General features: G+C 47.7%; 1 protein-coding gene across 1 annotated transcript; it reads left to right on the top strand.

Annotated features, from left to right (window-relative positions):
- The first annotated feature begins 24175 nt into the window (after positions 1-24175).
- THRSP (thyroid hormone responsive) lies at positions 24176-24610 on the top strand. The gene has a single exon (XM_037521800.2). It carries the CDS (start codon positions 24176-24178, stop codon positions 24608-24610), a length of 435 nt encoding a protein of 144 aa, XP_037377697.1.
- The last annotated feature ends 2144 nt before the right edge of the window (positions 24611-26754 follow it).

Here is a 26754-nt window from a genome sequence, read left to right on the forward strand (position 1 = left end):
AGGTACTGGGAAAGAGTAGTGAATTGGAGGATAAGAGCTCACCTCGTGGAGTTTACTATTAGCAGGGATACAGACTAATCAAATGACACACAAAAAGATCTGGTTGTATAAATGGAAACCCTCTATTTTGTGATAAAACAAACAAACAAAAAACCCAAAACAAAAACCTCCCCTAGACTAAAAATTAGGAGTAAGTGGAATTAAACTCTAGCTACCCTTTGTTCTCTCTTCCCGTTACCCCCTATTCATGATTAACCATTAACTGACTCCATCTGCATTCCTGGGAACTTAGAAAATTGATTGTGTTCCATCCCTAATAAAATCCTCCATGTCTCTGAGTGGATAGTGGCTTTAGTCAGATCTGCTGACTGCTGAGAAAACACCCTGCAGGCAAAGTCAAACACCTTGACTCAGGTCAACACCTAGACTTCGGGCACCTCCTGGGACTCAGACATGTGGAGCCCTGGACTTCCCTCGCATCCCTTCACCCCTTATATAATCCCAGCACTCCCACCTCAGGGAGCCAGTTGTTTGGGGTGCTCACGCTGCCAACTCTCTTGATAACCAATCAAGACTCCCTCTGGAAGACATCCTGCAGGGGAGGAGGAGGGAGAGGGATCAGAGGGAGGGAGGGAGGAGCACAGGGGACTGTGGTGATGGTGCATGGGTGCCTTGGGGAAGGAAATTCTATGGGGACTCAATTTAAGGGGGTGGGGGGAAGCAAATATTGTCTAAAAAAATTTTAAAAATGATAAATGTTAAAATAAAAAAGACTCCCTCTGGATAAAGACATGTCTCATGGTTCAGAGTTTGGTTTTCTGGGTAGCTTACAGCTGCTCAGCGTGATGGGTGCTCACAACACCCATGCATTGTGAACAATGCAAGGGACTATGGGAGCACTGGTTGAGAGCAGGGGCAGTGAAATTTTCCTGGGCTGAGGTCTGAAGGGTGAGGAGAAAGAGGGTGGGTCTGGGCCTCACTGGTAGTGCAAGGGGTTAAGATATGGCACTATGAAGCAATCCGCAGCCACTGCAGCGCAAGTTTGATACCGGGCTAGGGAGCTGACCCACATGGCGCGGCAGATCTCTCCTGTCTCGCCTGCTGCTCCCCTCAGCAGTGTATTTCAGTCAGTCTGCCTGTTCTGTTCCCCACTCTGTCTCTAGTGGGTCCTCTCACCCCCCACACCTCTGGCCTGTACCCCAATTCTTGTATGCATAAATAAATCTCTAAAAAAAAAAAAGAGGGTGGGATTGACAGGGGTACAGGGAATTCTGAGGCAGGAAGGAGATGCTGAGTTAGAGGAGGGACTGATAGAAGGAGACCTGTGACTGGAGAACAAAGAGTGGCAGCCGCTTTGATCATATTTGGCTGAGGCAGCCTCTGGATGAAAAGGCCACATTCTAACCTCCAAAGAATGTAGTGCCTCAATGAAAAATCAACTTTTTATCCTTTTACTTCTGGGAGACTCACATTCTTCACCTTGCAAAATGGGGGTTGCAATGCCTCCTCAGCACTTCTAGGAGAAATCCAGAGGCAGTGTAAAGTCAGCGCCAGACACAAGGTAGCTGTAGGTGCCCACCCAGAGGCACCCTTCTAGGGAGGAGTCACGGCTTGGCTCCTTCCTGCGGGTTTGAAGCCCCCACTCCACCCCACTGGGCCCCAGACCCAGCAAGCTCCTCTCTGGAAGCAGGAAGCAGTTGGAGCTTCTTGGAAGAAGTTAGAACTTGCTCAGCTTGGCCTTGACTCCAGAGACACAGACCATGGCTAGAGGCCAGGTGTGCCTTGAGTTCACCTACTTAAGAGTTTTTAAGCCAAGAATGCCCCTTGCAAGGAGCAGGAGTCAAGATGCAGGGGAATAGTGATAAAATTGACCTTTGTTTCATAGACACTATCTCATTACCTTGACTGCAACCCTTATAAGGAAGATTAAAGGAAAATGAAAATCACCCCCTTTTCCAGATAAGGAAATGAAAGCTTAGGGAGGCAATTTTTTAAAAGACAGCATTTAAATCTGGCTACAGAACTTGCTATGTTGTCCAATGCCTGCTCTGCCAGGCCAGGACACAAAGCAAGTCCCCTCCTGACCCCGACCTCTTCTCTCCACATCCTTTCTGTGGAGGACACAGAGTGTCCAGTCCAAATCTACCACTAGCATGCTGTCAGACCTGGGACCTCAGTTTCTTCATCTGAAAAATGGGATGGAGACTGGACTTGATGATGATTAATATAATTTTCCACATTATCAGTTTTGGTTTCCCTCTAGTAGAGGTGATGTCAGCCAAAAGGTGTATTCACAGCTGTGCAAAGATTCTGTATATACAAAAATGTTATTGTAGAAAAGCAAAACTTGAGAAATAGTTTAAATGTTTATCAGTTGGGGACTGGTTGAATAAATTAAGTACCTCTACAATACTTTATATCCAATACAAAAATGAGATAGATCTCTATGCACTAATACAGAAAGCACGCCAAGATAATAACAGTAATAACAACATTATACACACACACACACACACACACATACCCCTTTACATTCACATTGACAGTTTCCAGGATATAGAGTATAAAGCTGTTGTTTTACCTGGGGAGCAGACTAGGGAGGAGGGGGTCTGTCATGGGAGGAAAATTACTTTTTATTATATATTATTTTTTTTTAATTTATACAAGAGCTGGGGTACAGTCCAGAGGCACAGGAGGGTGAGAAAATTCACCAGACAGAGCGGGGAGCACAACAGGCAGATCTACTAAAATACACTGCTGAGGGGAGCAGTGGGCAAGACAGGAGAGGTCTGCCCCACCATGTGGGTATCTCCCTGGCCAGCTGGGAATCGAGCCCACACCGCAGAGGCTGCGGACAGCTTCCCAATGCTGTGCCACCAGGGAGGCCCTATATATTCTTTTATGTAGTGTTAACTTTTTACTATGTGAATATTTTCCCCTTCCCTCCTCCATCTCATCTTCCTCTCTGTCTCTCTCTCTCTGTCTCTCTCTTTCTCTTTCAACCAAATGTTTGTTCTCCAGAGGAATTTCTTATTTCTTCTTTTAAAAAGCAAGACATGAGGACAGACAGTTTGACTTGGGTTCAAGTTTTAGTCATGACATTAAATGCATTGCCCAATGTCCTTCTCCCTGGGCCTCAACGCTTCTTGTAGTGGGAGTACTGAGCTAGGTAATCTTCAGGTCAGATCCCATCAGTGCAGAGGTGGGAACAGGTGGCCAGGTCCCCACATTCCTCCAACAACGGAGAAAAGTCACCCCATCTCAGTAGCTCCAATTCCTGTCAACTGAGATTATTGACTGTGAGAACCCATATACAAATTGCAGTGGACATATGTTACATTTCCACCCGGCTTCTACTGTCCTTCTTTTGTAAAGAATCACAGTTTTCCTTTACTCTCTACTGCCACCACCATGCCACTATTGATAGCTTGAGAATGATGTTGACATATGAAGAAAAAAAGAATTGAGATTTTAGGACAAACCAGTTCCTCGCTATTCTTTGAGCATGGATCAAGCTATGCCTAAGGCCTAGCCCTAGAGTTTCCACTAAGTGACCTGAAGAATTCCCTTTTGACTTAAGTCATTTTGCACTAGAGATAGCTGCCGCTTATATTCTAAAGAAGCCCTGTTCTCTATCCCTACCATTTGTCCCTGCAGAGCCTCTCCACCCTTCTCCCCCTGCTCTCCACGCTGGGGAAGCTGTGGGTTAGGTCGTCCTTTGTGGGTTATATCCACAGGCTCCTGGGCGCTCCACTTCCATTTCAGCTTGACCAGTGGGAGACTTAGCAGGAGGTTAGAAGGCAAGGGGAGGCTGAGGTCAGAGCAGTTATTCCCTCGGCTCCCCCACTGTCAGTCTCTGCAAGCCCACAGCATCCTATTCTGAAGGTCCCAGCTCTGTCAGACGCCTTCTCCATGCAGTAATTCTCTGGAGTTCTGGTAGCTGTTCTCTTTGGGCCCCCACTCTTACTAGTGTTTGGGGTTTGCTCTCCCCAAACACTTTTTGCCTTTATAAAGAGTCTTTTTATTAAACTCTCCTTAAATATCCAGAGCAAGTCATCTGTGCCCTGCCTCTGTTCCTGAGTACGTGTGCATGTGTGTGCTGTACATGCACATTCATGTGCACCTGAGTACACACAGTGTCACATGCCAGTCACTTGACAGTTCATGACGAGCTGGTACAGGATGGGAACTTATTTTATTGAGCACCCATTGTGTATCAGATTCCATGCGGGGCACCTTATTATATACAGGATCTGGCTCAGCTTCACAATTCTATAAAATAAGATCTTTTTAAGCCACATTTTATAGAAGATAAAACTGAGGCCCAGATTGCCAAAGGCTCACCTCAAGTCCTATAGCTGAGTAAGTGTTGGAATCAGAATTTGAAACCCATCTACAAGGGCACTGAAACTCGGGACTTTCAGTCCCTCCTAACCACTTTTCAAAATGCCACTTTTCTCAGCCTTTAAATGTCAGCTGAGGGTCTCCTGGTTGTGGAGAAGTTAAAAGTCTAAGTGTTTTCCAGCCACTGTGGCATGAGTTCGAACCCCGGCCAGGGAGCTAACACACATGGTGCAGCAGATCTCTCCTGTCTCGCCCGCTGCTCCCCTCAGCAGTGTATCTTAGTAGATCCACCTGCTCTGCTCCCTACTCTGTCTCTGGTGAATCCTCTCACCCCCACACCCCACACCTCTGGCCTACACCCCAGTTCTTGTATGTATAAATAAATAAAAATAAATCTTTAAATAAAATAAATGTCAGCTGAAACTTCATCTTCCTTAGGAGGCCTCTCCTGACCACTGTGTTTTCTGGGTGTCACTGCTGACGTTCTTTGTCGTGACGCTTCCTTCTTTTCCTTCATGACCTGCATTTGTCTTATTGATACAATACCTGTGTCATGTGTTAGAGTCTAAGCTCCACTCAGGCAGGCAGCCATCTCCGTATCTGTTTTGCTCACTGCTCTCTTCCAGAGCCTGGCATACTTGCCTGCCACATGCCAGCCATCAGATAAATATTTGCTCAATGAAAAAGTGGCAAAGGAAAGGAACAAACATTAAGTGCCTGCCCAACCTCACATGTTTCACATGGACTATCTCGTTTCCTCTTCACAGCAATCTTAGGAGGAACATGCTGCTGTCCCATTTTTGCTGACGAGGAAACCAAGGTCAGAAAGGAAATATGACTTTCCCAAAGGCACACAGGCTTGAGGTAGAGTTCAAATACAGGTCTCCCTGATGTCATGGCTGGGCTTGTCCCACAGGGTGCCTGCATCCCCCACACAGGAACTGACTGTGGGAGAAGAGGAGGGGCTGCTACTTGGAATTCTTGTGAATCATTCCCGAACAAACAGAAACTTCAGGAGCAAACAGTGTGCACAGTCCCTCCCCTGGGTCAGGCCCCTCCCAGACCCTTGTGGGCACTCACCCTCCCAGCCTAGCCAGGACCATCCTCTTTCCTGTTTGTTCTCAGGCTCTCAGCCCAGCCCAGTCTAGGAGCCTCTGAAAACACCCTGTTCCTTGTCTTTGCAGGACTGCCTGTGGCAATAACCTGCTCGCCAAGTTCACCCTGACCCCAGGGCTGGCTCTGAACACTGGATGTGTGGTGTTTCTGAGTGCCTCAGAAGCCAAGCCACAGGCTGGTGCCCATAAAGCAGGGCCCTCCTGCTGCTTCCCCAGGACCTGGGAGATTCTTTTCCTTCCACCTTTGCTCTTGGGCCCTCTTTAAAATAATTTCCATCCAGCGCTGGAAGGGATCATGCTCAGCGAAATAAGCCAAAAAGAAAAAGAAAAATACCGGATGGTCTCACTCATAGCAGGAATCTAGAAAACTTAAATAAGGGACCAGGAAAATGAATAACTACAAGAAAGTGAAAATCGGGCCTCCCCGGTGGCGCAGCGGTTGAGCGCTGGGTTGCGAAGCTGCACGCGGCCTCTGCGGCGCCGGTTCGATCCCGGCTGCTCCCCGGCCAAGGAGGGTCCCACATGGCGTGCAGACCTCTCCTGCCGCCCGCTGCTCCCCTCAGCAGTGTGCTTCGGTCCTTCTGCCTGCTCTGCTCCCCGCTCTGGCTCTGGTGAATTCTCTCACCCTCCCGCGCTTCTGACTGTACCCAGTGCATGTATGAACAGAACAAAACAAACAAACCAGCAAACAAATAAATAAAGCATGCCTCTATTAAAAAAAATAAAAAAAAAAAAAAAAAAAAAAAGAAAGTGAAAATCAAAATCAACAAAAAACTATGAACCAGAGACACTTTTAGGGGGCGGGGGTGGGAGGGGAGGGATTGGGGTCAGAATGGGGGGGCTGCAATTGTATGGGGAATATAACAATAAAATTTATTAAAAAAAAAAAATAAAATTTAAAACCTAAAAAAAAAAAAAAAAAAAAAAATAATTTCCATCCAAATTGGGGGGGTAGGTGGTAGGGGAGTAAGAAGTGGGTAGGAGGTGGCTTCTGAAGTGCTGAGTAATGCTCTTTGCCTTAGGCTAGTTACACAGGTGTATTTACTTTTTGTGAAAATTACTTTGGGTAAAAAGGAACTTTCTTTTTTTTTAAAAAAAGACTTATTCATTTATGCATACAAGAACAGGGGTACAGGCCAAAAGTGTGGAGGGTGAGAGGATTCACCAGAGACAGAGTGGGGCACAGAACAGGCAGACTGACTGAAATACACTGCTGAGGAGAGCAGCGGGTAAAACAGGAGAGGTCTGCTGCACTATGTGGGTATCTCCCTGGCCAGGGACCGAACTCTCAATGCAGCAGCTGCGGGCAGCTTCATAGGTTGTCTCTCAACCCCTTGTGCCATCAGGGAGGCCCTAAAATGGAACTTCAATCCACTGTTGGTGGGAAGGCAAGTTGGTGCAGTCCCTGTGGAAAATGGTATGGAGATTTCTTAAGAAAATGAAAGGTGAAAATTCTGTATGATTCAGCAATACCTCTATACCAGGCATTTATCAAAATAGTATGAAAACTCTAATAAAAAAGAATTATCTATGCCTATGTGCATTGCAACACTGTCCACAATTGCCAAATCATGGAACCAACCCATGATTTGGCAACTAACAGACAAATGGATAAAGAAATATTTTGTCAAACTGCCTGTTCTGTTCCCCACTCTATCTCTGGCGAATCCTCTCCCTGTTCCATGCCTCTGGCCTGTACCCCAGCTCTTGTATGCATAAATAAATCTTTAAGAAAAAAAGTGAAAGACTGATTAAATGGTTTCATTCATCTATGACATACAAATAACAACCAAAAAATACCCAGGCAAAGCAAAATATAGTAGGAAGAAATCTTGAACTCAGTGAAAGAACATGATGATTACCAGAGGAACAGGGGGGAGGGGGAGGGGATGAGAGAGGGAGGCAGTTGAGGTATTGGGATGGGTAGTTTGGTGGAAGGTGTGAGGAACAGGTGCACATATGGAAGAGCAAAAATGTAATCCCAAATGTTAAAATTAATTTTTTTTTAAAGTTTAAAAGCAGGGTCTCCCGGGTGGCACAGCGTGTTGAGCACAACGCTGTGGAGCTGTCTGCAGCCTCTGCAGTGCGGATTTGATTCCGGGCCAGCCAAGGAGAAACCACAAGGCACAGCAGACCTCTCCTGTCTCGCCCGCTGCTCCCCTCAGCAGTGTATTTCAGTCAGTCTGCCTGTTCTGTGCCCCACTCTGTCTCCGGTGAATCCTCTCACCCTTCCATGCCTCTGGCCTGTACCCCAGCTCTTGTGTAAATAAAAAATAAACTTAAAAATAAATAAATGAAGTTTAAAAACAGAATGAAATTAACTTGGGTGCAGTCCTCTGTGTAGAAGTCATACTTCAACAAAAAGTTTTTGTGTTAAAGTCATTGCCGCTCACTTCTGCTCCAAGGAACCAGACCAGTGGTGGGGTGGGATACCATATTCCCAGTCATCCTCACTCAATACTCCACCAAAACTCCCCCAAGGATTTCTTATTGAATCTTGCCCAGTCTGAAGCAGGAAGTTACTAACGCTGATGAACAACTTGCCTTCTGATGTTCTATAAGTTTCCTGATAAACTCAAACTGGCAAAGCTACCTTATATCCCATGCTGCCAGTGTTGCTCAAGCATAGAAAGTTTCCCATACAAAGTGTATAAAACCCTACCATCCCAGCTCAGTCTTTTGGGAGCTATCCCACTGAGCCCACCAATGTGAAAAATCTCTCTCTCCACCTCTCTGAGTGCTTTCCGGTGTCTCTGAAAAATTGCCATAACAATCCAAGAAAGAGGACAATGTAACTAACATGGGTGGCAGGTCCTAAGATCTCCAGAATACTTAGGTACCCTGGGGTCCTGGTAGACACTCCTTCCCCCCTCTCTGAGACCCTTGAAGACCCAGAGGCCTGTCTTTGGACAAGCTCCATACCCTGCTACCCTCTCCCCCCAGGGTCCCCTTTTAGGGCAAACTGCAGGCTCTGGGCCAAGCACCATAAAAGACTAGTTATTCTTTACTCTGCTGCTGTCACCCAAAAGAGTACTTCCCATGCCCTGTACTCAGGAGCTCTGTCCCCTCATCCTCCTTGGGTTCCTAGAGGAATGAGCTGCACCCCATTCCACCAGCTGTCTAGCCTTAGATGATGACAGCACTGGGTACCTTCTCAATGAGCCCCAGGTCATCTCACCCATAGAGCAGACAGTGGCGGCAGAATTACCTGCAGTCAAACTAGTAAAAAAATCAGCCTGGACTTCTAGTGCCAGTGTCACCTCTTTAAACAAAAAAGGAATTTCTTAAAAGACTCCATGTTCACAGAGGAGGGGTATCAGGAACTCAGGGCACCCAGTGATTGGAGACTGATGGGGTCACTGCAGACCTGGGTGGCTTCTTCAGTGTGCTCACAGGCAGCCCCTGGAGATCATAGGGCAAGTCGAAGAGGAATTCAATCACTTGGGCTTCTGGAGAGAGGGCAGGATCTAGGAAATGCCCCCCCCCCCAAACTTTAATGGGAATTTCCCCAAAAGGGACAACATGGGACAAGTAGGGAAGGGGTAGGATCTGGACTTGAGACTGTCAAAAATCTTAGCAATGGGTTTTACTGAATTTTAAGAAGACTGAGCCAGGGTTGTGCCCCCCCATCTCCCCACTGCCCACGTATCTACTAGCAAAATTTAAATCATATTTTTGAAAAGATTGATTTAAACATATACATACTTGTACCACCATTTTTAATGACTACATAGTATTGTTATATAAATGTATTCTAAATCTACTGAGCCACATTTCATTTCTTCCTTTCCCCCCATCCTTTACTTTTTATTTATTTAAGATTTATTTTTATTGATTTATACATACAAGAACTGGGGTGTAGGACAGAGGTGGGGGCGGGGAGAGGATTCACCAGAGACAGAGTGGGGAACAGAACAGGTGTATCTACTGAAATACACTGCTGAGGGGAGCAGCGGGCAGGACAGGAGAGGTCTGCTGTGCCATGTGGGTAGCTCCATGGGATCCAATTCAGGCCGGAGAGGTAATAGCATGACAAAGCTGAGACTTAGGGAGGCCCTTCCTTTATTATAAATAGCGCAGCCACAGGCATCCTTTGCAGCTGACACTGTGCAAGGTATGTACCTTTTGAGAATCCTATTCCTTGGTACCAAATAACTAGGAACGCCACGATCATCTAGGCACACAGGTTGTCACTGCCCCTGACTACGACTTTGCCCCAGAGCTGCTGAGGCTGCAGGCAAGAGCTGAAGACATGAGCTTCTAGCCAGGGTTTGAGGACCAAGCCAGGTCACCTCTACCACCTGTGTCTTCTTGGAATCTGAAGTAGGATCATTTTTTCTGGATTGACACAGAGTACCAGCTAAGGAATTCAACCCACTTCCAGCTCCACATCCTCTTTTCTTGTCTTTTCTTTCTTCTAGTGTCTCCCTCCCCTTTCTCTCCTTTCCATTTTCTCTTTCTCCCTGCTCTTCTCTGTTCTGTGTCTCCCTTCTAATTCTGTTCTTTTTTTCCTGCCTCTTTTCTGTGTGTCTCTGTTTTTCCTTCCTCTCACCCTTTCCCCTTCTTCTTGTAATCTCTCTCCCTCCACCCTCCCCACACCCTCATTCAGCTTTGCCTTTTTTCTCTTTCTCCTGGTGACTCTCTGTCCGCCCACCACTCCCTTGGTGTGAGTCATACTTTCCTCAGGGAGATAAGGCAGGCTTTTTTTTTGATAGGACTTGATTTGAGTGAGTGGTGAATTTCCTCCCACAAAGGGCAAAGCTGACAGATCACAGAATTGGGAGCAGCCTGGTAAATCAGGGTGAGTCAGACATGTGGACTTCCAGGATAGGAGATACACAGTCCATCAGGATTCCCTTAGAGGCTTGCTGAGCCCAGGGGCCAGCACCTCTGCTCACCAGGGCAGCCTCGGCAGGGTCTGATCAGGGGCATGGAACTGACAATATTGCTCCAGGGAGCAAACCTCTTTCTATGGGCAAGTTCAAGGCTGGATGCTGAGAACCCAGGAATTCAGCAGATCCAGGCCCCAGAGCTATGATACTCACTGAGTCATCGCACATCACAGTGAACAGGTGGGATATTTAAAAAAAGCTAGATTCCTGGACCCAACTCATCCTTATTAAACCAGACTATCTGGGAATAATTACCTCATGTTAAAGGTAATTGTGATGAATGGACTGGTAAGTACCTGTTAGACTTAAATGTACACACTTTTTGTCCCAGCTTTCCCATTCCTGGGACTTCTTTCTCCCATAATATTCCCACATGTATTATGGAGGAAGGTAAGTGTTGCAGCATTATTTGTATTATCAAAAACTGGGAACACCCTGAATGTCCATCAGTAGAGAATAGTTAAATAAATGATGTCACCTACTCTGGAATAGTAGCCAGCTTCTAAAAAGGATTGAAGCATTCTTAAAGACAGAAAGTAGATTAAAGATTACCAGGGTTTGTGAAGGAGTTACAGACTTGTGGTCTTATTAGAGGCTTTTTCCCCTTGTGAAAGAATTTGACAACCAGGCAAGACAGACCACATCCAGGCAAGGTTTTATTAAGTTTATGCTTGAGTGCAAGGGAGACAGCAGCAAACTCAAAGATTTCAGTCTGGCTCCCTGAGGGAAGTCAGGAAGGGGCTTTTAAAGAGGTCCTTTACTGGGGCGTTGGCACAACTATCCAACCTTAGGCAGTCAGAGGTGGGCGAATAGGGTCATGGTTGCCATTGATTTCCTACACATGTGCTTTTTGGGTGTTGTGGCACCAGCTCTTTTCTATCCAAGCCGGTGGGTTGCTCACTACTGCCACCCCAGGAGGATCATGGATAAATCAATTTATTGTAGGATTTTCTGCGTACACAGGGCCCTTGGTCATCCTCTCCCTCAGGAAATTGTGCAGCAATCATTTGTAATTAAAAAAAACAAAACAAAACACACACACACCCAAAACACCAGGACCTCCTAGATGGCACAGGAGTTAAAGGCACAGCACTATCGAGCTATCGCCAGCCACTGCAACATGAGTTTGATCCCATGCCAGGGAGCTACCCACATGGCGCAGCAGACCTCTCCTGTCTTGCCTGCAGCTCCCCTCAGCAGTGTATTTCAGGCAGTCTGCCTGTTCTGCTCCTCACTCTGTCTCTGGTGGATCCTCTCACCTCCCGCACCTCTGGCCCACACCCCAGCTCTTTTATGCATAGATAAATAAAATTAATCTTTTTTTAAAAAGTGGCTGTCAATAGAGGTAGGGTTGGTATTATGGGTGGATTTTGACTTTCTTTTGGTAGTTTCATATAAAAAAATTAAACACACTCAACAAAATAAATAGCATTCTTGCCCCCAAAGAATTCATAATCAATTGTCTGACCCTACAAGTGGAGGTAATTATAACAGAATATGATTTATTACAGGGCCAGAGGAAGCCCCCCACAGTAGTGGGGGTATACAGGAAGGCTTCCTAGAGGAGGTGACATTTTGATTCTGTTCTTCAAAGGTTACAAGGAGTATGTCAAGTGGAGAAGCAGAGCTAGAGCTTTCTGGTAGAAGGGAAGATGACGGTGTGAGAGAAAGTGTTTATAAAATGGGAGTGGCTGAAGAATGGTTTTTTTTAAAAAAAAGATTTATTTCATTTATTTATTCATATAAGAACTGGGGTATGGGCCAGATGTGCAGGGGTTGAGAGGATTCAACAGAGACAGAGTGGGGAGCAGAACAGGCAGACTGACTGAGGGGAGCAGCAGGCAAGACAGGAGAGGTCTGCTGCACCATGTGGGTAGCTCCCTGGCCAGGAATTGAACTTGTGCTGCAGTGGCAGCTGATAGCTTCATAGTACTGAGGCTTAACCCCTTGTGCCACCTGGGAGGCCCAAGAGTGAAGGGTTTTACCCTAGTCAGTAAAATATTTGTGTGTGATTGGATCTTCTGGTGAAATCTTTTCTGGTTGAGGTAGCCCCTCAGGAGAATGCTGGAAACTAGTGAAATGTAGTCTTACTAGTTTTCTGGTCACCTCAAAATTTCAGCTGATGCCCCAAAGTCAGAAAAACATCGCAGAATTGTTGATAGTAAAGTGAGAAAGCCCATCTCTCTGGGGGAGGGAGGGCAAGACTAAACCTCACTGACGTTTCTCAGAGAGAATTTGGAAACTCCACAGGAACCTGTGAGAGCAGTGTGGGTCCACCAACCTCCACCTCACCAGGGAGCAGAAAGAACTGCTCCCCCCCTCCCTCACCTCAAACATGGGGAGAGAGGCTCTCTGAGAACTGTTTGGGGAGTCTTCCAGGGTGAGGCCCTGGGATCTGGAATGTGGTGTGAGCTGGCGGGTGGAAGGGTTTCTAGCAAGGGCCAAACTTTCCAGCTGTGTTTCCTGTAGGGATGTTGTGACCCCATAAAAAGGAGCAGAATGTGTGCTTTCTTAAAAAGGACCAGGGTTTCCATTTAGGGGTGAGTGGACCCGGGCAGCCTGAAGCTGGATGTGTGAGGAGGGATGCCAAAGAGGAGGGGCTATAGCAGTCCAAATGAAGAGGCACCCCTTTTTAGTAGAAGGTGAAAGCTTCACAGGATCTGAAAAGAAACCAGAGTATCACTCCCCCTTTTTAGGGGTGCTGCAGTAGAATTGGGCACTGTGTCCCTAAGGCTTCCCCAGGTGCTCCTGGAGAAAGTGTCAGCGTTGGGAACCTGCCAGGCCCGGAGGGCTCTGTGTCGTCTTCCAGTGCGGTCCTCTCCTCCTCCACCCGGCCCTGCAGAGCCCGGGGCTGGCCGAGAGCGGCTGGAGGAGCCGGGAGCAGAGGCCATCCTGCCCCAGCCCAGGGCGCCCAGCCAGGGAGGCCTTGCGTAAAAAGGCCTGCATTTAGCTCCTCCACGGGTTGCAATGACCTGGCAATCAACGGAAACTCCCAGCCAAGCAAGGGACCTGCTGAGATGTCAGCCCGGAGCAGTAAAAAGAGCTCACAGCCCGTTTTCAAGAGCAGTGCCAGGAAGGAAGGCAGCGGCTGGTGCTTGCACCTGCTGAGCGACCCCCTTCAACCAACAGCCGGGAAACGTGAACTTGACCGTTCTCTGGCGGAAGGGCGCTGGGAAGGAAGAGAGGATTTTTCTCCCACTCTCTCCCCCCCCATCCTTTTTTCCCCCCCGAAACGAGGCGGACAGTCCCCGCCAGGCCACTGTCCCCCCGGGCCAGGGGTCCCGCGCGCAGGTGGGTGCAGAGTCCCCGCCTCTCCGGCCGCCGCGCGCGCCCTGGCCTGCCCCGCAGCGCCCTCTGCTGGCGGGTTCTCCTTGCGCCCGAGGAGGGAGCTGCAGTCCGGCAGCCTCCTGGAACAGCCGGCCTTTGTGGGGAGGGTACGTTCATTGATGGCACGATCAGACAAGTGTACGCTTGCACCTGGGATAAGAGTCCATCCCAGAGGGGCAGGGGGCTGGTCTGGGAAGGTCAGCCGCGAGGGCCGAGGCTGCTCGTAGGAGGGTGAGTTAGGAAGGGGGAAGCAAAGGGTTGGGAGAGTGACAGCAGTCAGGAGGTTATCCTAGCTTTGCTAGTTGCTGTCTCTGAGTTTTTGCCTCAAGCTGGCGCTTCTGTCTGGAATATACTTCCCACTTTTCTTTTTTTGGTTATAAGTACTTAATGTATTTTTAAAATTTTAGAGAATGAATATATAAACATCCATGTACCCATCACTCAGCTTGAGAAATTAGACAGCCAATATAAAGTATCTGCATATTCATACCCACATTTCACCCTCTCCCTCCCCAGAGACTGTGCCTTAAACTTGTGCTTTCATTCCTGTGTGAGTTTTTATTTACTCTATAAGTAATTCAAAGGTGCATAAAATCAGAAAAATTGTAAATTTTTACGTATATATTTGTAAATTCTTACGTATATATTTGCGACAGTATTGGATAACATATATATATATATATATACACACACACACACACACATACAGTATATAGTATATGTACGGTGTATCATATTCACACATGGGGTGGAGGGGCACTTTTGCTGGCACATTTATGATCACTCCCACCTTTCTCTGCCTTACTAACTCCATAAAGTTACTCCTTGAGGAAGCTTTCCCAGCTCTTCTCTTTTCAGCTCTGTGCTGTTGTGATCTTACCGTCAAGGACAAAGTTGAAATGTGCATCTTCCCCACTTGGGTTCTGGGCTTTTCAGAGGCCAAAACTGTACATTGGGGTATCCCTCCTGCTCAGTCCAGGGTTTGTCCCAGAGATGGAGCTCAGGTTTGTTGTGCTGATGGCAGAGGATAAAGCCAGAAAGACTAATTGAGGCCTTGAATGCCAGCATCAGGCTCTGAACTTTATCTGGTGGTTTTCCAGCTGTGCTCTGGAGTCTCCTGGGTTCTCTGAGGATGATCTAAGGGCTAATGAATGACAATAAAGATGCAGCTATAGACTCCCTCATCCTACTTCAACAAAATCAGTTCCTTCTCATTATATCTTATTCATTAGATTGTTGCACAAATTTTCACTTAAAGAAAAATCATGATGTGTGAAAACAAAATCAAAAGGGGTGAGGAATGTGGTAGGCACAATGAAGACTGTCAAAGACATTAATATTTTAATCTCTGGAATCTGTGAATATGTTAGGCTACCTGGCAAGGCAGATGAAAGATGCAAATGTAATTAAGATTGCTAAACAACTGACTTTGAGATGGGAGGATTGTCTTGGGCTATTTAGGTGCATTTAGTATCATGACAAAGTCCTTGTAACTGGAAGAGGAAGAGCCAGAGAGGTGGCAGCATGAGAAGCTATTGCTGACTTTGAAGAGGGAAGGGGCTACAAACCAAGGAATGCAGGTGGCTTCTAGAATCTGGAAAGGAAAGAGAACAGAAAGGAGCATAGCCTTGCTGACACCAATTTTGAACTTCTGACCCTCTGGGATTGGGAGGTAGTAAATTTGTATTGCTTTAAGCCATTAACTTTGTGCTGATTTCTTACAGCAGTCGTAAGAAACCGATGCAAAGAACTGTGAAAGGTATTTAAGCAAGAGAGTGGCAGGTCTTTGTACTGCAGGTAGATTGATTGTGTGGAAGGTATCATGAAGAAACCAGAGTGGGTGGCTCTGAGAAGCCCAGACTGGAATGGAAAAGAGGCCCCAAAGACAATTGGGGTGAATTGAGGGTGGGAGACCTTAGAAGAGTGGGAAGAAGGGTGTTCACGGGCTGAGCTTTGCATATAAGCTCAAGACTCTGAGTCACAGTCTCCTCTGTCCCCAACCAATCCCCCTCCTAGCACTTGTCCAGAGCGGGAGGAGTTCTTAGTCATTTTCCAGACTCTGACTGGGGTCTCAGCCTGGGAGCCAGCCTGTGGGCAGAGTAAGGGCTTTCCCCAGTGAGGGGACCCATGAAGTTCCTCTGTCTGGGACTGGCCATCTCAGAGAGAGAAAGCCAAGCCCAGTCCCCACCACAGCTGAATTGAGGCTGGTATTGGAAGCCTCCTCCCATGTGACTCCTGTGACTGGCACTTCCCTAGGTGGGGAGCTCAGCAAAAAGTGTTAGTGTGTTAGATGGAGCTGTGGAGGGGAAAGAAGGCATAAAGATATACCTGGGAAGCATATCACGCAAGACAGATCCCCACAGATTTCCTTCATCCTTTCAATCAACAAACTATAGAAGTGGTCCCAAACTCCTGGTGTGCTGGGGTTATAGGAAAGGTTTAGGCCTAGATCTTGCCCTCAAGGGCTCCCTGCTAGAGGAGAGACAGATGTGTTTTCTATATGAATGACTTGTTTTGTCTGGTTACAGAATTTTTTGTTTGTTTCTTTGTTTTAAGATTTATGCATACAAGAGCTGGGGTGCAGGCCACAGATGCAACAGGCAAGACAGGAGAGGTCTGCTGCCCCAAGTGGGTCAGCTCCATGGCCGTGGATTGAACTCAGGCTGCAGTAGCTGTGGATAGCTTCATAGTGCTTTGTCTAAACCCCTTGTGCCACCATGGAGGCCCCTGGTTACAGAATTTTAAAGCATCATAGACTCATAGTGGGTGTTATAGATGGCACGCAAAATCCTTCCAGGGGAGCAAAACATGACTGGAAATATAAGTTGGAGTCTCATTTTTCTCCCCAGGAAATTGCCGAGGTTGGGTTACAGGATCGCTCTACTGTCTTCCAGCTCTGATTCTCTAGGCCTTGGTGAAGATTGACTAGGGCACACATTTGCTAGCAGTTGAGCCCCTCCACTATTCAGCAAACCCAGAGGCCCTCGGCTGGAAGGAAGCCAGTTGCATCAGCTGAAGGAAGGATGGGTCCTTCCCAGAAATGGGGGAGGGGTGTGTGCAGGAGGAAACTGGGAGTGGACAACAGGCCCTGCCAGTTTCCTGGGTCTACTCAGGTCAAGCCTTTGTAACAGTAGGGTTTGTGGTGGCTTCCCAGAACAGCAGAGCTACCCATATTCCCAAGTAACACAAGAGACCTGGGTCTCTTGGGGTGACCGGAGGTCTCCAGAGAAGAGGCGCTCTGCTGCTCCCTCAAATAATTCTTTTTTTCAATGCCTCAACATCTTCCATTTGGAGGACTATGTTTTTGATTTTGAAAGAGACTCTATTTAGTCCAAGCCCTCAAATTTTCCAGGTGAGAAACTGAGGCCTACAGAGATCCAGTGACTTGCTTAAGATTACCCAGCAACTTTAAGAATAGTGTGTCATCTGAAGGACTGACTGTTCCCTTTGCCTGGAAGACAGATCTTCCAGAAACAGAATATTCAGGTGTCTGCATGGATAGTGCTTTTCTGGGGAAGTACCCGTGTTTGGAGTGAGTTCTTGACATCCTCAGCATACGCATCCCGTGGGGATCTGGTTGAAATGGAGGTTCCAGTTCAGTAGGTCCTGGGCAGGGCCCAAGAATCTGCATTTTGCACGGGCTCCCTGATGATGAGTTTCTGCTCGAATCTGTCGATGACACTTTTAGGAGCAAGGCTCTAACTCATGATTGTATTTTATTTTCTTCCTAGTATTGACTCATTGTGATATATCTATCTGAGGGTGTGTTCATTGGGACTCTTGCCCCACTAGATGTGAATGACTGAGGGGGTGCCTTGTCTGCCTTGTGCCCCATTACATCCCAAGGCCCCACACAGTGCACCGCGGGATCCATGAGACTCTGGATACCCCTGGTGATGGAGGGATTCAGGTTCCGAGGGACAGGGACCAAGTCTGTCCTGTTTTCTCCTGTGTCTTTGTGACCTGGCAGGGAGTAAAAGCACACAGCTCGGGCTCAGTGACTAGTGGGCAGCAGCGAACAGCCCCTGACTCTTGACCCCTTGTGTTCTTAATACATCAGGACTGGTAGATATCAGGTGATATGTTGTGTGTATGTATGTGTGTGTGTATATAAATCATTATTTTTGAAAAGATTTTTTTATTTATGCGTACAAGACCTGGGGTACAGGCCAGAGGTGTGGGGGATGAGAGGATTCACCAGAGACAGAGCGGGGAACAGAACAGGCAGACTGACCAAAGTACACAGCTGAGGGGAGCAGCAGGCGAGTCAGGAGAGGTCTGCTGCACCATGTGGGTTGCTCCCTGGTTGGCTGGGATTGAACTTGTGCTGCAGTGGCTAAGGATAGCGTCATAGGTTGTGCCATCGGGGAGGCCCTAAATCATTATTTTTTTAACTGGAAAATTTGCCACAACTTTGGTCTGAGTCCATTTGGTAGCTGACTGGGCTCAGGCCCAGGGTGACTTGGAGTCTGGCAGCCTCAGGGCATAACTTGATCATCTTACCCCTTGTACCACATTCTCACAGTGTTCCCAATCTGGCCCATGGAGGCCTTGCCCTGAATCCACTGGGGGCCAGTTCAGGTTGTCCAACTGGGACATTCAGATACCCTTAGTGTGAAGCCACAGGCAGTTCTACCTCCACAGAGGCCATTCCAGTGAAGTGCCTCAGTCAGTCTGTTTCTCCACCTGAAGATGGTCGGGGGGAGACTATGGGAAACTGAATGACTCTTAACATCTAGTCCAACTTCTGTTTCTCCCCTCCCCTCCCTCACTGCAGTGTTGAACGAGTAAACTAAATAACTTCCCCATCCTGGGACATGGCATCTTAAGAGCCGCAGAACACCTGAAATCAGTGGACCCTGCTGAACCAAGAGCTACCTCTCTTTCTCTAGTGAACCCTCTAGGGTTCATCTCTTCTTTCCTGTCTTTCTCTCCCATTCGTAGAACCTGCCTGTGTCTAGCCTTTCCCCTTCAAGCCTTGCACTGTCTTCTGATCTAAGCCAACTGGCAGCTGCTGACTCAGCAACATTTTATCCAGCCCTGGCGGCAGTCAGTACTGGCTGGCTGACCCTGGCTGGCTGGCCCCGGCCGTGTGGACCCTCCTTTCCTTCCTTCCAGGCCTCCTCATGTATTCTGCACTTGTTCACTCATACAGCTCATTTTCTTCTCCAATTACCAATTTATTCATGGTCTCCCTTTCTCACTAGCACACACATTTACTCACTCACGTGGCATTTAATCATGTACACTCATCCAGTTCCTGTGGAGCAGGTCCAGGAATGTGTCTCTGGACAAACTGCCCTGAGTTGGTATTAGGGAGTAATGACACAGTGGGACACAGGGGCCATGTGCTCAGGCGGGGTCCCTCAAGTCTGAACTGGGGAGGCCCTAACAAAGATCAGCCCCCTTATTGAAGGAATGAGGCAAGGGAGGTCCAGGGTGGCCCCAGGCCACTGTGGAGAGGAGGAAGGAGGCCATGCTTGAAGCACACTGCTGGCCTCCCCACCATGGCACGGTCAGCTCTCCCAGCCCTGTCCCCAGTAAGAACAGCATGTTTCCCAGTTCTGAGCTTGTGCCCCTGGGGATGGGTTGAAAACGCAAGAACTAAAGCAGGGTAATGCCCTCAGTGACCAGGACGTAGATTCAGAGGAGTTATACAACCAGACCTGGAAGGGCCTTCCCTTTAGAGATCTCCAATTTCTTCATGTTTTAACTGTGGACACCAAACCCAGGGACCGTGGCCAGAAGTGGGCCCGGCAGTGGCCTCAGAGCCCAAACCACCATATCCAGCCTTGTGGTCTCTGGCTGTACCCACTGCTCAGCCATCCTGGAAACTCAAACACAAGAGCAGTCCCACTTTCCTGAGGGGAAAATATTTTCAGAACTTTTTTTCTAGCAAAGGTAAAAACCAAATAAACAAAAAATGTTTTAGGGCTGGAAATGAATTAATCAAATGTTCAATTATGTAATCTGTTAAAATTAAACTCTTTCATCTATTAATTTAGAAAATGTGTTCTTCTCCACTCATAACTCTGAAACTAGGAAACCACTTTATGCAAAATCTTCATTCTGCTGCTGCTGGATGGAACACGTCCTGCCAGCAGTTTACTCAAATAAGTGATGGGAAAGTCTTGGTATAATGACAGTTGGACTTGAGCGTGGTCACCCTTCTTTCCTGAGGAATATTCTGGAAAGAGCCTCAGCTTGGAATCCAGCCCATGAGGTGGTATTAAATTGGGCCTAGGGTTGTGGCACCAGAGCCAGAACCCGAGGTGCTCTCGGTTCTTGCCTCAGTGAGGAAAGAATTCAACATGGAGCCCAGAGCTAGCCAGAAAAGCAAGAGATTTATTGACAGATAAGAAGAAGGACAGGAAAGCTCTTTGAGCTGAGAAGGGTCCTGAGTGGGTAGATGCTGAGGGGGCAAGAAGTTGGTGTTGATATGGGGGGAGGGAGCAAGGAGTAGAAGTTGGCCTTTAGATGTTTGGGCATTGTGCCTCTTGCTGATTGGTTGAGGCCTGTGCCATCTCCTAGGTTACTGAGGCCCACTGAGTCTCCCAGGTTACTTGGCCTGCTTTCCTGAAAGGAGCTTTGGTCCCTTCCTTTGTCACTGTGTTATTGTGTTGTTGCTCTGACCGTTCAGTTTTTACTGGGTTGGAGGCACCCTCGCTTCAACTGATTGCTCCTCATTCAGTCTGATAAACGGGCTTGGGGCACTTGGGTTTCGGGCATCCTCCTGGTTCCAACCAATTGTTCCTTATTCAGATTGATAAATGGGCTTGGGCCCTCTGATCCTGACTATTTGTACCCTTTTCCTAACTTCCTCATTCAGTATCAAGTACCTGCCATGGCTCACAGCTCCTGGGGCCAAGTGAGGCTGCGGTTACTAGGCCTCCCTCACCTGCTGAAGGCCTCAGCACTGCCTCCTGCCAAGCCAGGGCCCCTGCTTTTCAAGGCGACTGGACATTATGACCAAAAATCCTAGAATGTATGATGTGGTGAACCCGATGGTCATCATTCCGTGAGTATTTTTTGAGCATTTGCAGTGCTGGGTCCCTGGATAAGTGCCAAATGAACTGAAATTTATGTAGTAAGTCCCAGATGGAGAAATCAATGAGGAATTGGGAAAAGCGTCGAGTAGGAAAGGGGAGTGTGTATTTATTGAGGTCTTGCAATATACCAGATGCTTCACAAAACTCAACTTTTTTTTTTAACATTTAAAGGGCATGTTTATTAGGGAAGGGATAAAACAGTTAAAGACACTTGCATAGACACAAGCGGGCAGGAAGAGCTGCGCCAGAAGGGACAGGTTTACTAAGAGAGGCCTGCATGGTTGCAGGCAGGTGGCCTTGGCAGGTCACGGGCAGTCAGGAAGGCTGCTGCCCTGCAGAGGACAGAGTTAGTGGAAAGAGTGACCTGCATAGTCACAGGTAAGCAGTGGGACCCAAGGGAAGGAATCATTACTCATTCCAATTCTTCCTTGGTGAAAAACAAATAGTTTGTGTTTGTGTTCTCAGGCTAATTATTTTATCTTCCTAGGCCTCAGGTTCCTCCTCTGTAAGTGGAGACTACCTGCTACATTTGTTAGGAGTACTGAATTCTGCCCTAAACTCTTTGCATATATTAGTTTAGCAGAGCAAGGGTTCAGTTTTTGTTGTTTTTTTTTTCTTATCATAATTACAACACAGGAGGAAGATGAAGCGCAGAGAGGAGCAGTGAGCAGCCTGGGGCCACTCAGTGGAAGGGGATGAGCTTGCCTTCAACCTGCAGTGCAGAAAGGATTCTTGAGGAAGCATTGTCCTTTGTAGCAGGTCCACAGCCTGGACTTGGCTGCCCTCTCTGCCTGAAGAAGCAAGGCCACTGTCCAACACAGGCTGACCCTAGGTCACCTGTGGCCATGTGTAGGCCCAACCCACAAAGGGAACTTGGAGAGAAGAACAACCTCTGCTTTTGATAAGCCTGGAAAACTGGGCTGAGCTGCTCCTGACAGGGCTGAGACCTGTCAAGTTCCTCCTCCCCTTTTTTGTTTCCTCATCTGAAAGGGAAGAATCTAATGTTTTTCTGCCTCATACCGCTGTTGTGGGGATTGAGTAAATTAAAGGGCAGGAATTGGCTTTTCGGGCTTTAAAAGCAGTGTTTTTTTTTTTTTTTTTTTTTTAAGATTTATTTATTTATGCATACAGGAACTGGGGTACAGGCCAGAGGTGCAGAGGGTGAGGGGATTCATCAGAGACAGAGCAGGTTGCAGAACAGGCAGACTGACCAAAAAACACTGCTGAAGGGAGCAGCGAACGAGACAGGAGAGGTCTGCTGCGCCATGTGGGTCAGCTCCCTGGATCTAACTCGAGCTGCAGTAGCTGAGGATTGCTTCATATGCTGATGCTTAACCCCTTGCGCCACCAGGGAGGCCCCAACAGTGTTGTTTTTAAAACAATATTGATTTTACTCTGTTGCGCTAATATTGGGGTGGGGTGACTACTATAATTTAATGTAGAAGGCATAAAGGGAGGTAGAATCCAGTTCAACATGAACATCGTCTCTCTCATAACTCTGGCCGTAGGAATGGGGGGAATGGGTGGCTGTCAGTCAGAAGAGTGTGTGTGTGAGTGTGTGTGGGGGGGCTCCTGCATGAGGGGAGATGGTGAGAGTGGCTGAGGTAAGATAAAACCCCCTCCCTTCACTCTCTTCCTCTCCTCTCCTCACCTCACCTGCTGGGGTGAAAGGTATCATCACTTAGCAGATCTTTCCACCCCACACAGGTTCCTGGACCGGAAGTTAGAAGCGCTTGTTCACCATTATACTTTGCCAGTAACTTGCTGTGCCTCTCCTTGGGCTTCCGTCTTTTTTTAAATTATCACATAAATGAACAGCAAATGTAGTTTGTCACCTGCGATAACAAAGCTATACAAAGGATGATTACCCTCAGGACTCTTGGCTAGAGGGCTAAGTCAGTGCCTTTGTAGCTTCTGAAATTACAGGTTAGAGTTGGGTAAGACTTCAGCAGCACTCTAGAATTTGTAGATAATGCATTTGGGGGTGTGTTTCATGGATTGAAAGCATTTTCTTTTTTAAAAGAGATTTATTTTTTTTTTTTTTAAAAGATTTATTTATTTATGCATATAAGAACTGAGGTACAGGACAGAGGTGTGGGGGGTGAGAGGATTCATCAGAGACAGAGTGGGGAACAGAACAGGCAGATTAACTGAAATACACTGCTGAGGGGAGCAGCAGGCTAGTCAGGAGAGGTCTGCTGCGCCATGTGGGTCACCTCCCTGGCTGGGGATTGAATTCGTGCTGCAGTGACTACAGATAGCTTCATAATGATAGCTTCATAATGCTGGGTCTTAACCCCTTGCACCACCAGGGAGGCCCCCTTTTACTTTTTTATACGTGCAAGAACTGGGGTCTAGGCCAGATGTGCAGGGGGTGAGAGGATTCACCAGAGACAGAGTGGGGAGCAGAACAGGTAGATTCACTGAAACACACTGCTCAGGGGAGCAGCAGGCGAGACAGGGCAGAGAGGTCTGCTGCACCATGTGGGTCAGCTCCCTGGCTGGGGATCGAACTCAGGCAGCAGTGGCTGGAGATAGCTTGATAGCATTGAGACTTAACTCCTGTGCCACCAAGGAGGCTCCTGCAAAGCATTTTCATTAGTTTTGTCTTAGTCTATCCTCATAGCAACACATGAAACACAGATAAGGATATGGACGCGGTGAGCAGGTATGAATACTGATGTGGCATCACACGTCACTCAGGAGCACTGTTTGGGGGTGAGAAAGAGTGGTCTGGGCTGAACCCCGGCTCCAGTGGACATTAGACAAGTATCTTCAGCTGTCTGCATCTCAGTTTTCACAATGGTGAAATCAATATTAAAACATCCATCAGAGTGTTGAGGTGAAGATTAAACAAGATAACTCATGCAGAGCTTAGTGCCAAACTTAACATGAGTAGGAGCTCCTTGGATTCAGCCAGCGATCAGCCACATACACAGCGAGGAGGCTGCAGGACTGGGCTTCTGGCTCCTAGTCAGTGCCCTTTGCCCACATCAAGTCATTTCATTTCATGACCTTCCTACCTATTCAGTTCACAGCTGAGCACCCCAACTCCGGAAGTGAGCTGCGCATTGGAAGGCAGGCAGTAAAGAGGCAGCTTGGTCTCAGCTGACCTGAAAGAATTAATCACTGCCCTGGGGTCAAGTGTACTGGTTGCCAAAGGAAAAACACTTCCCTCTAACTGGTCCTGTGAGCTGATGAAAGAGAAGCTGCGCTCTTGCTGTGGCTGTCATAGGAGTGTTGAAATGACAGGCCTATCCCTGGGCAGATGGATCACCTGATGCAGGCTCTGGGCCCAAGCCCTGGGATTGGCCTAAAACAGGGTTGTGTTGATCTACTGGCTGGGCCTTGGCATCTTGTCAAACTGTGGTTGGATCCAGACATAAAAATTACAGCCTAGAAATAGTGCTGTGACAGTCTGCCTGACTCAGCTGGGAGCGAAGCAACCATGCAGGTGCTAACCAAGCGTTATCCCAAGAACTGCCTGCTGACTGTTATGGACAGGTACTCAGCCGTGGTGCGCAACATGGAGCAGGTGGTGATGATCCCCAGCCTTCTGCGGGATGTGCAGCTGGGTGCACATGCAGGGGCCCCCGATCTCTACAACTACTTCACCATGCTCAAGGCCATCCGTGTAGATGTGGACCACGGGCTCCTGCCCCGGGAGGAGTGGCAAGCCAAGGTGGAGGGTGAAGCCAAAGAGGCTGAGAGTGAAACTGCAGAGACGGAGGAGGCTGAGGAAGAGAGTCTCTCCGGGGAGCTGGACCTGGAAGCTCAGTTCCACCTGCACTTCTCCAGCCTCCATCATATCCTCACAAACCTTACCCTGAAAGCCGAGGAGGTGACGAGGAAATACCAGGAGATAACGGGACAGGCCATGTAGGCCTTGGACTCTAGGGAAGGTAATGGCGGCCATGCCAGTGGGTGTCAGAGTCCACTGGGGGGATGTTCCAGGGGAAGGAGGGATCAGGGATGCAACCCAGTGGGAACGGGAGAGTCCAGCAATCAGAGCCACCCTCGCTTCAGGGTATCGGGAGCACAAACAGGGCCAAAGGCCTGGCCTGCCTCACCCGCACCTTACCAGAGTTGGTGAGCAATGGCGGTGAATTATGGAGACAGAAGAAGTGGCCGGCGAGTACTTATCTTCCGTGCACGTTGTGTTTGCGCACGTGTGCTTTTATGAAATATATGTGAATGCTTAGGGGGTGAGTGCTGAATGAGGCTTCCCCAGCTACTTCAGGATCCGATTAAAGCTATGGACTCCCTCGCCTGAGTCCAGACACAGACACGTAACTGTGCATATAATTTCAAGGGATATGCCATCCACCAAGGTCCATCCACAAATCCTAAGAATCCCTGTCATGTATCAATAATAGCTTCCAGTGCCAATGTGGCTTCTAAGTGCTTGACACAGAATTAACTCATTTTATCTTCATAATGATGCCAGGAAAATAGGTTTCATGACTTACATCTTACAAATGAAGAAGTGTGCTGTTTTATTACCTACATTCTACAGATGAAGAACCTTGCCAAAGACATGTATATTTACTCAGGTGTGAATTATATGTGTGTGGGGTGGGGGGGCAGTACTTCCAGTATTTCTTCAAGTTGTAGAACATAGAAAATTCTATTTCTCTGACACACAGGAATACTTAGGTGAGGCTACTCAACTGGCAGGGTTACTCTGGCCATCCCAGATTGCAGCCAGCCAAGAGAAAGCTATAGGATAACTATTGTAACACACTACTCTGTTTCCCGGGGTGCAGCATGGAAGACTGCCTGTGGTGGGGCCTATTTGAGGACACAGGCAAACATGCTAGAGTATGAGCTCTCATACCTGTGCACAGAAGGGCTGGGGTTGTGAGGTGTGGGTGAACAGCAAACTAGACAAACGGTGGTGGCACAGGGCAGGAGGTGGCAAGAGGACCTGGGACAGTGATGGAGGGGTCACTCATGGGGGAAGGTTAGGAAAAATCTGACCATGGCACCTGCCTGTTTTATCTTGTGCCACCTGCCAGCCTCACTCCCACAAAGTGGCTTTATCTGTGATAACTCAAGTCCATGTCCACAGGAGTCTTAAAGCCACCCAACGCAAGAATGTGGGACAGGATTTTTATCTTCACTTTCCTAGTGAGGAAATTAAAGCCAGGTAGGTGAAGTGACTCACCCAAAGTCTCATAGTAAGGGGACAAGAGCAAAAATGGCCCCAACATTGAACTGTGTGTTTTCTATCATTCCCTCTGCCATATTGTGCTATTTTCAAAATCAGCCATCAGGCCATTCTATAGCGATAGGGAATAAACATGGACTCCAATTGTCTATCCAGAGTTCTGCTCTAGATATTTCCTGTCATTTTTCTTCTTCCACCTCAATCCCAAACTGAAACTGTCAATTTCAATCCCGCCTCCCTCTCCCTTGAGACTCCGTGGGTCACCTTTTAGAAGTTCTTGCATAGAACTGACCTGTGTCAACCGCTCTGGGTTCCAGTCCTGGTTCCACCACCAATGAGCTGTGAGGCCTTGGGTAAGCCACTCACTTTTCTGAGTTTCAGTTTGAGTAGTTTGATAGTATAAAATCACTTGCCTATCAATTATCTAATGGAAAAAACTAGAGGCCTGAGAATTAAATGAGTCTGAGGTTACTCAGGAAGTGGCAGAGCCAAGATAGGAACTCCTGCCTAACTCATGTCTCATTCCTTTCCTCTGCACCAGTGGCTTTCTTTAGAGCCTTCCAAGGCTGAAACCAGGGTTGGCAGGAGTTGGGATCACAGAGTGGGTTGAAATTCCATCCTTGACCAACCAAACTGCTTCAGACAAGAACAGGAATCCTACATGTTTCAACACACCCTAACTTGATTTTCTTGAGGACTGTCTGATATTGCAGAGGTTTAAACATCTGGGTTTTTGTCCTGGCCCTGCCATTGACAAGTGTATGATCTTGGACAATTTATTTCCTTTCTGCATCAGTTTCCCTCTGAGGAAAAAGTAAAGGTGAAACTCGATGTGTCACATAACCTGATTCTTCTTA

This window comes from Talpa occidentalis, unplaced genomic scaffold, assembly GCF_014898055.3.
Source record: "Talpa occidentalis isolate TD23 unplaced genomic scaffold, MPIMG_talOcc4v2.1 talOcc4.3, whole genome shotgun sequence".
In the NCBI taxonomy this organism is placed as follows: Eukaryota; Metazoa; Chordata; class Mammalia; order Eulipotyphla; family Talpidae; genus Talpa; species Talpa occidentalis.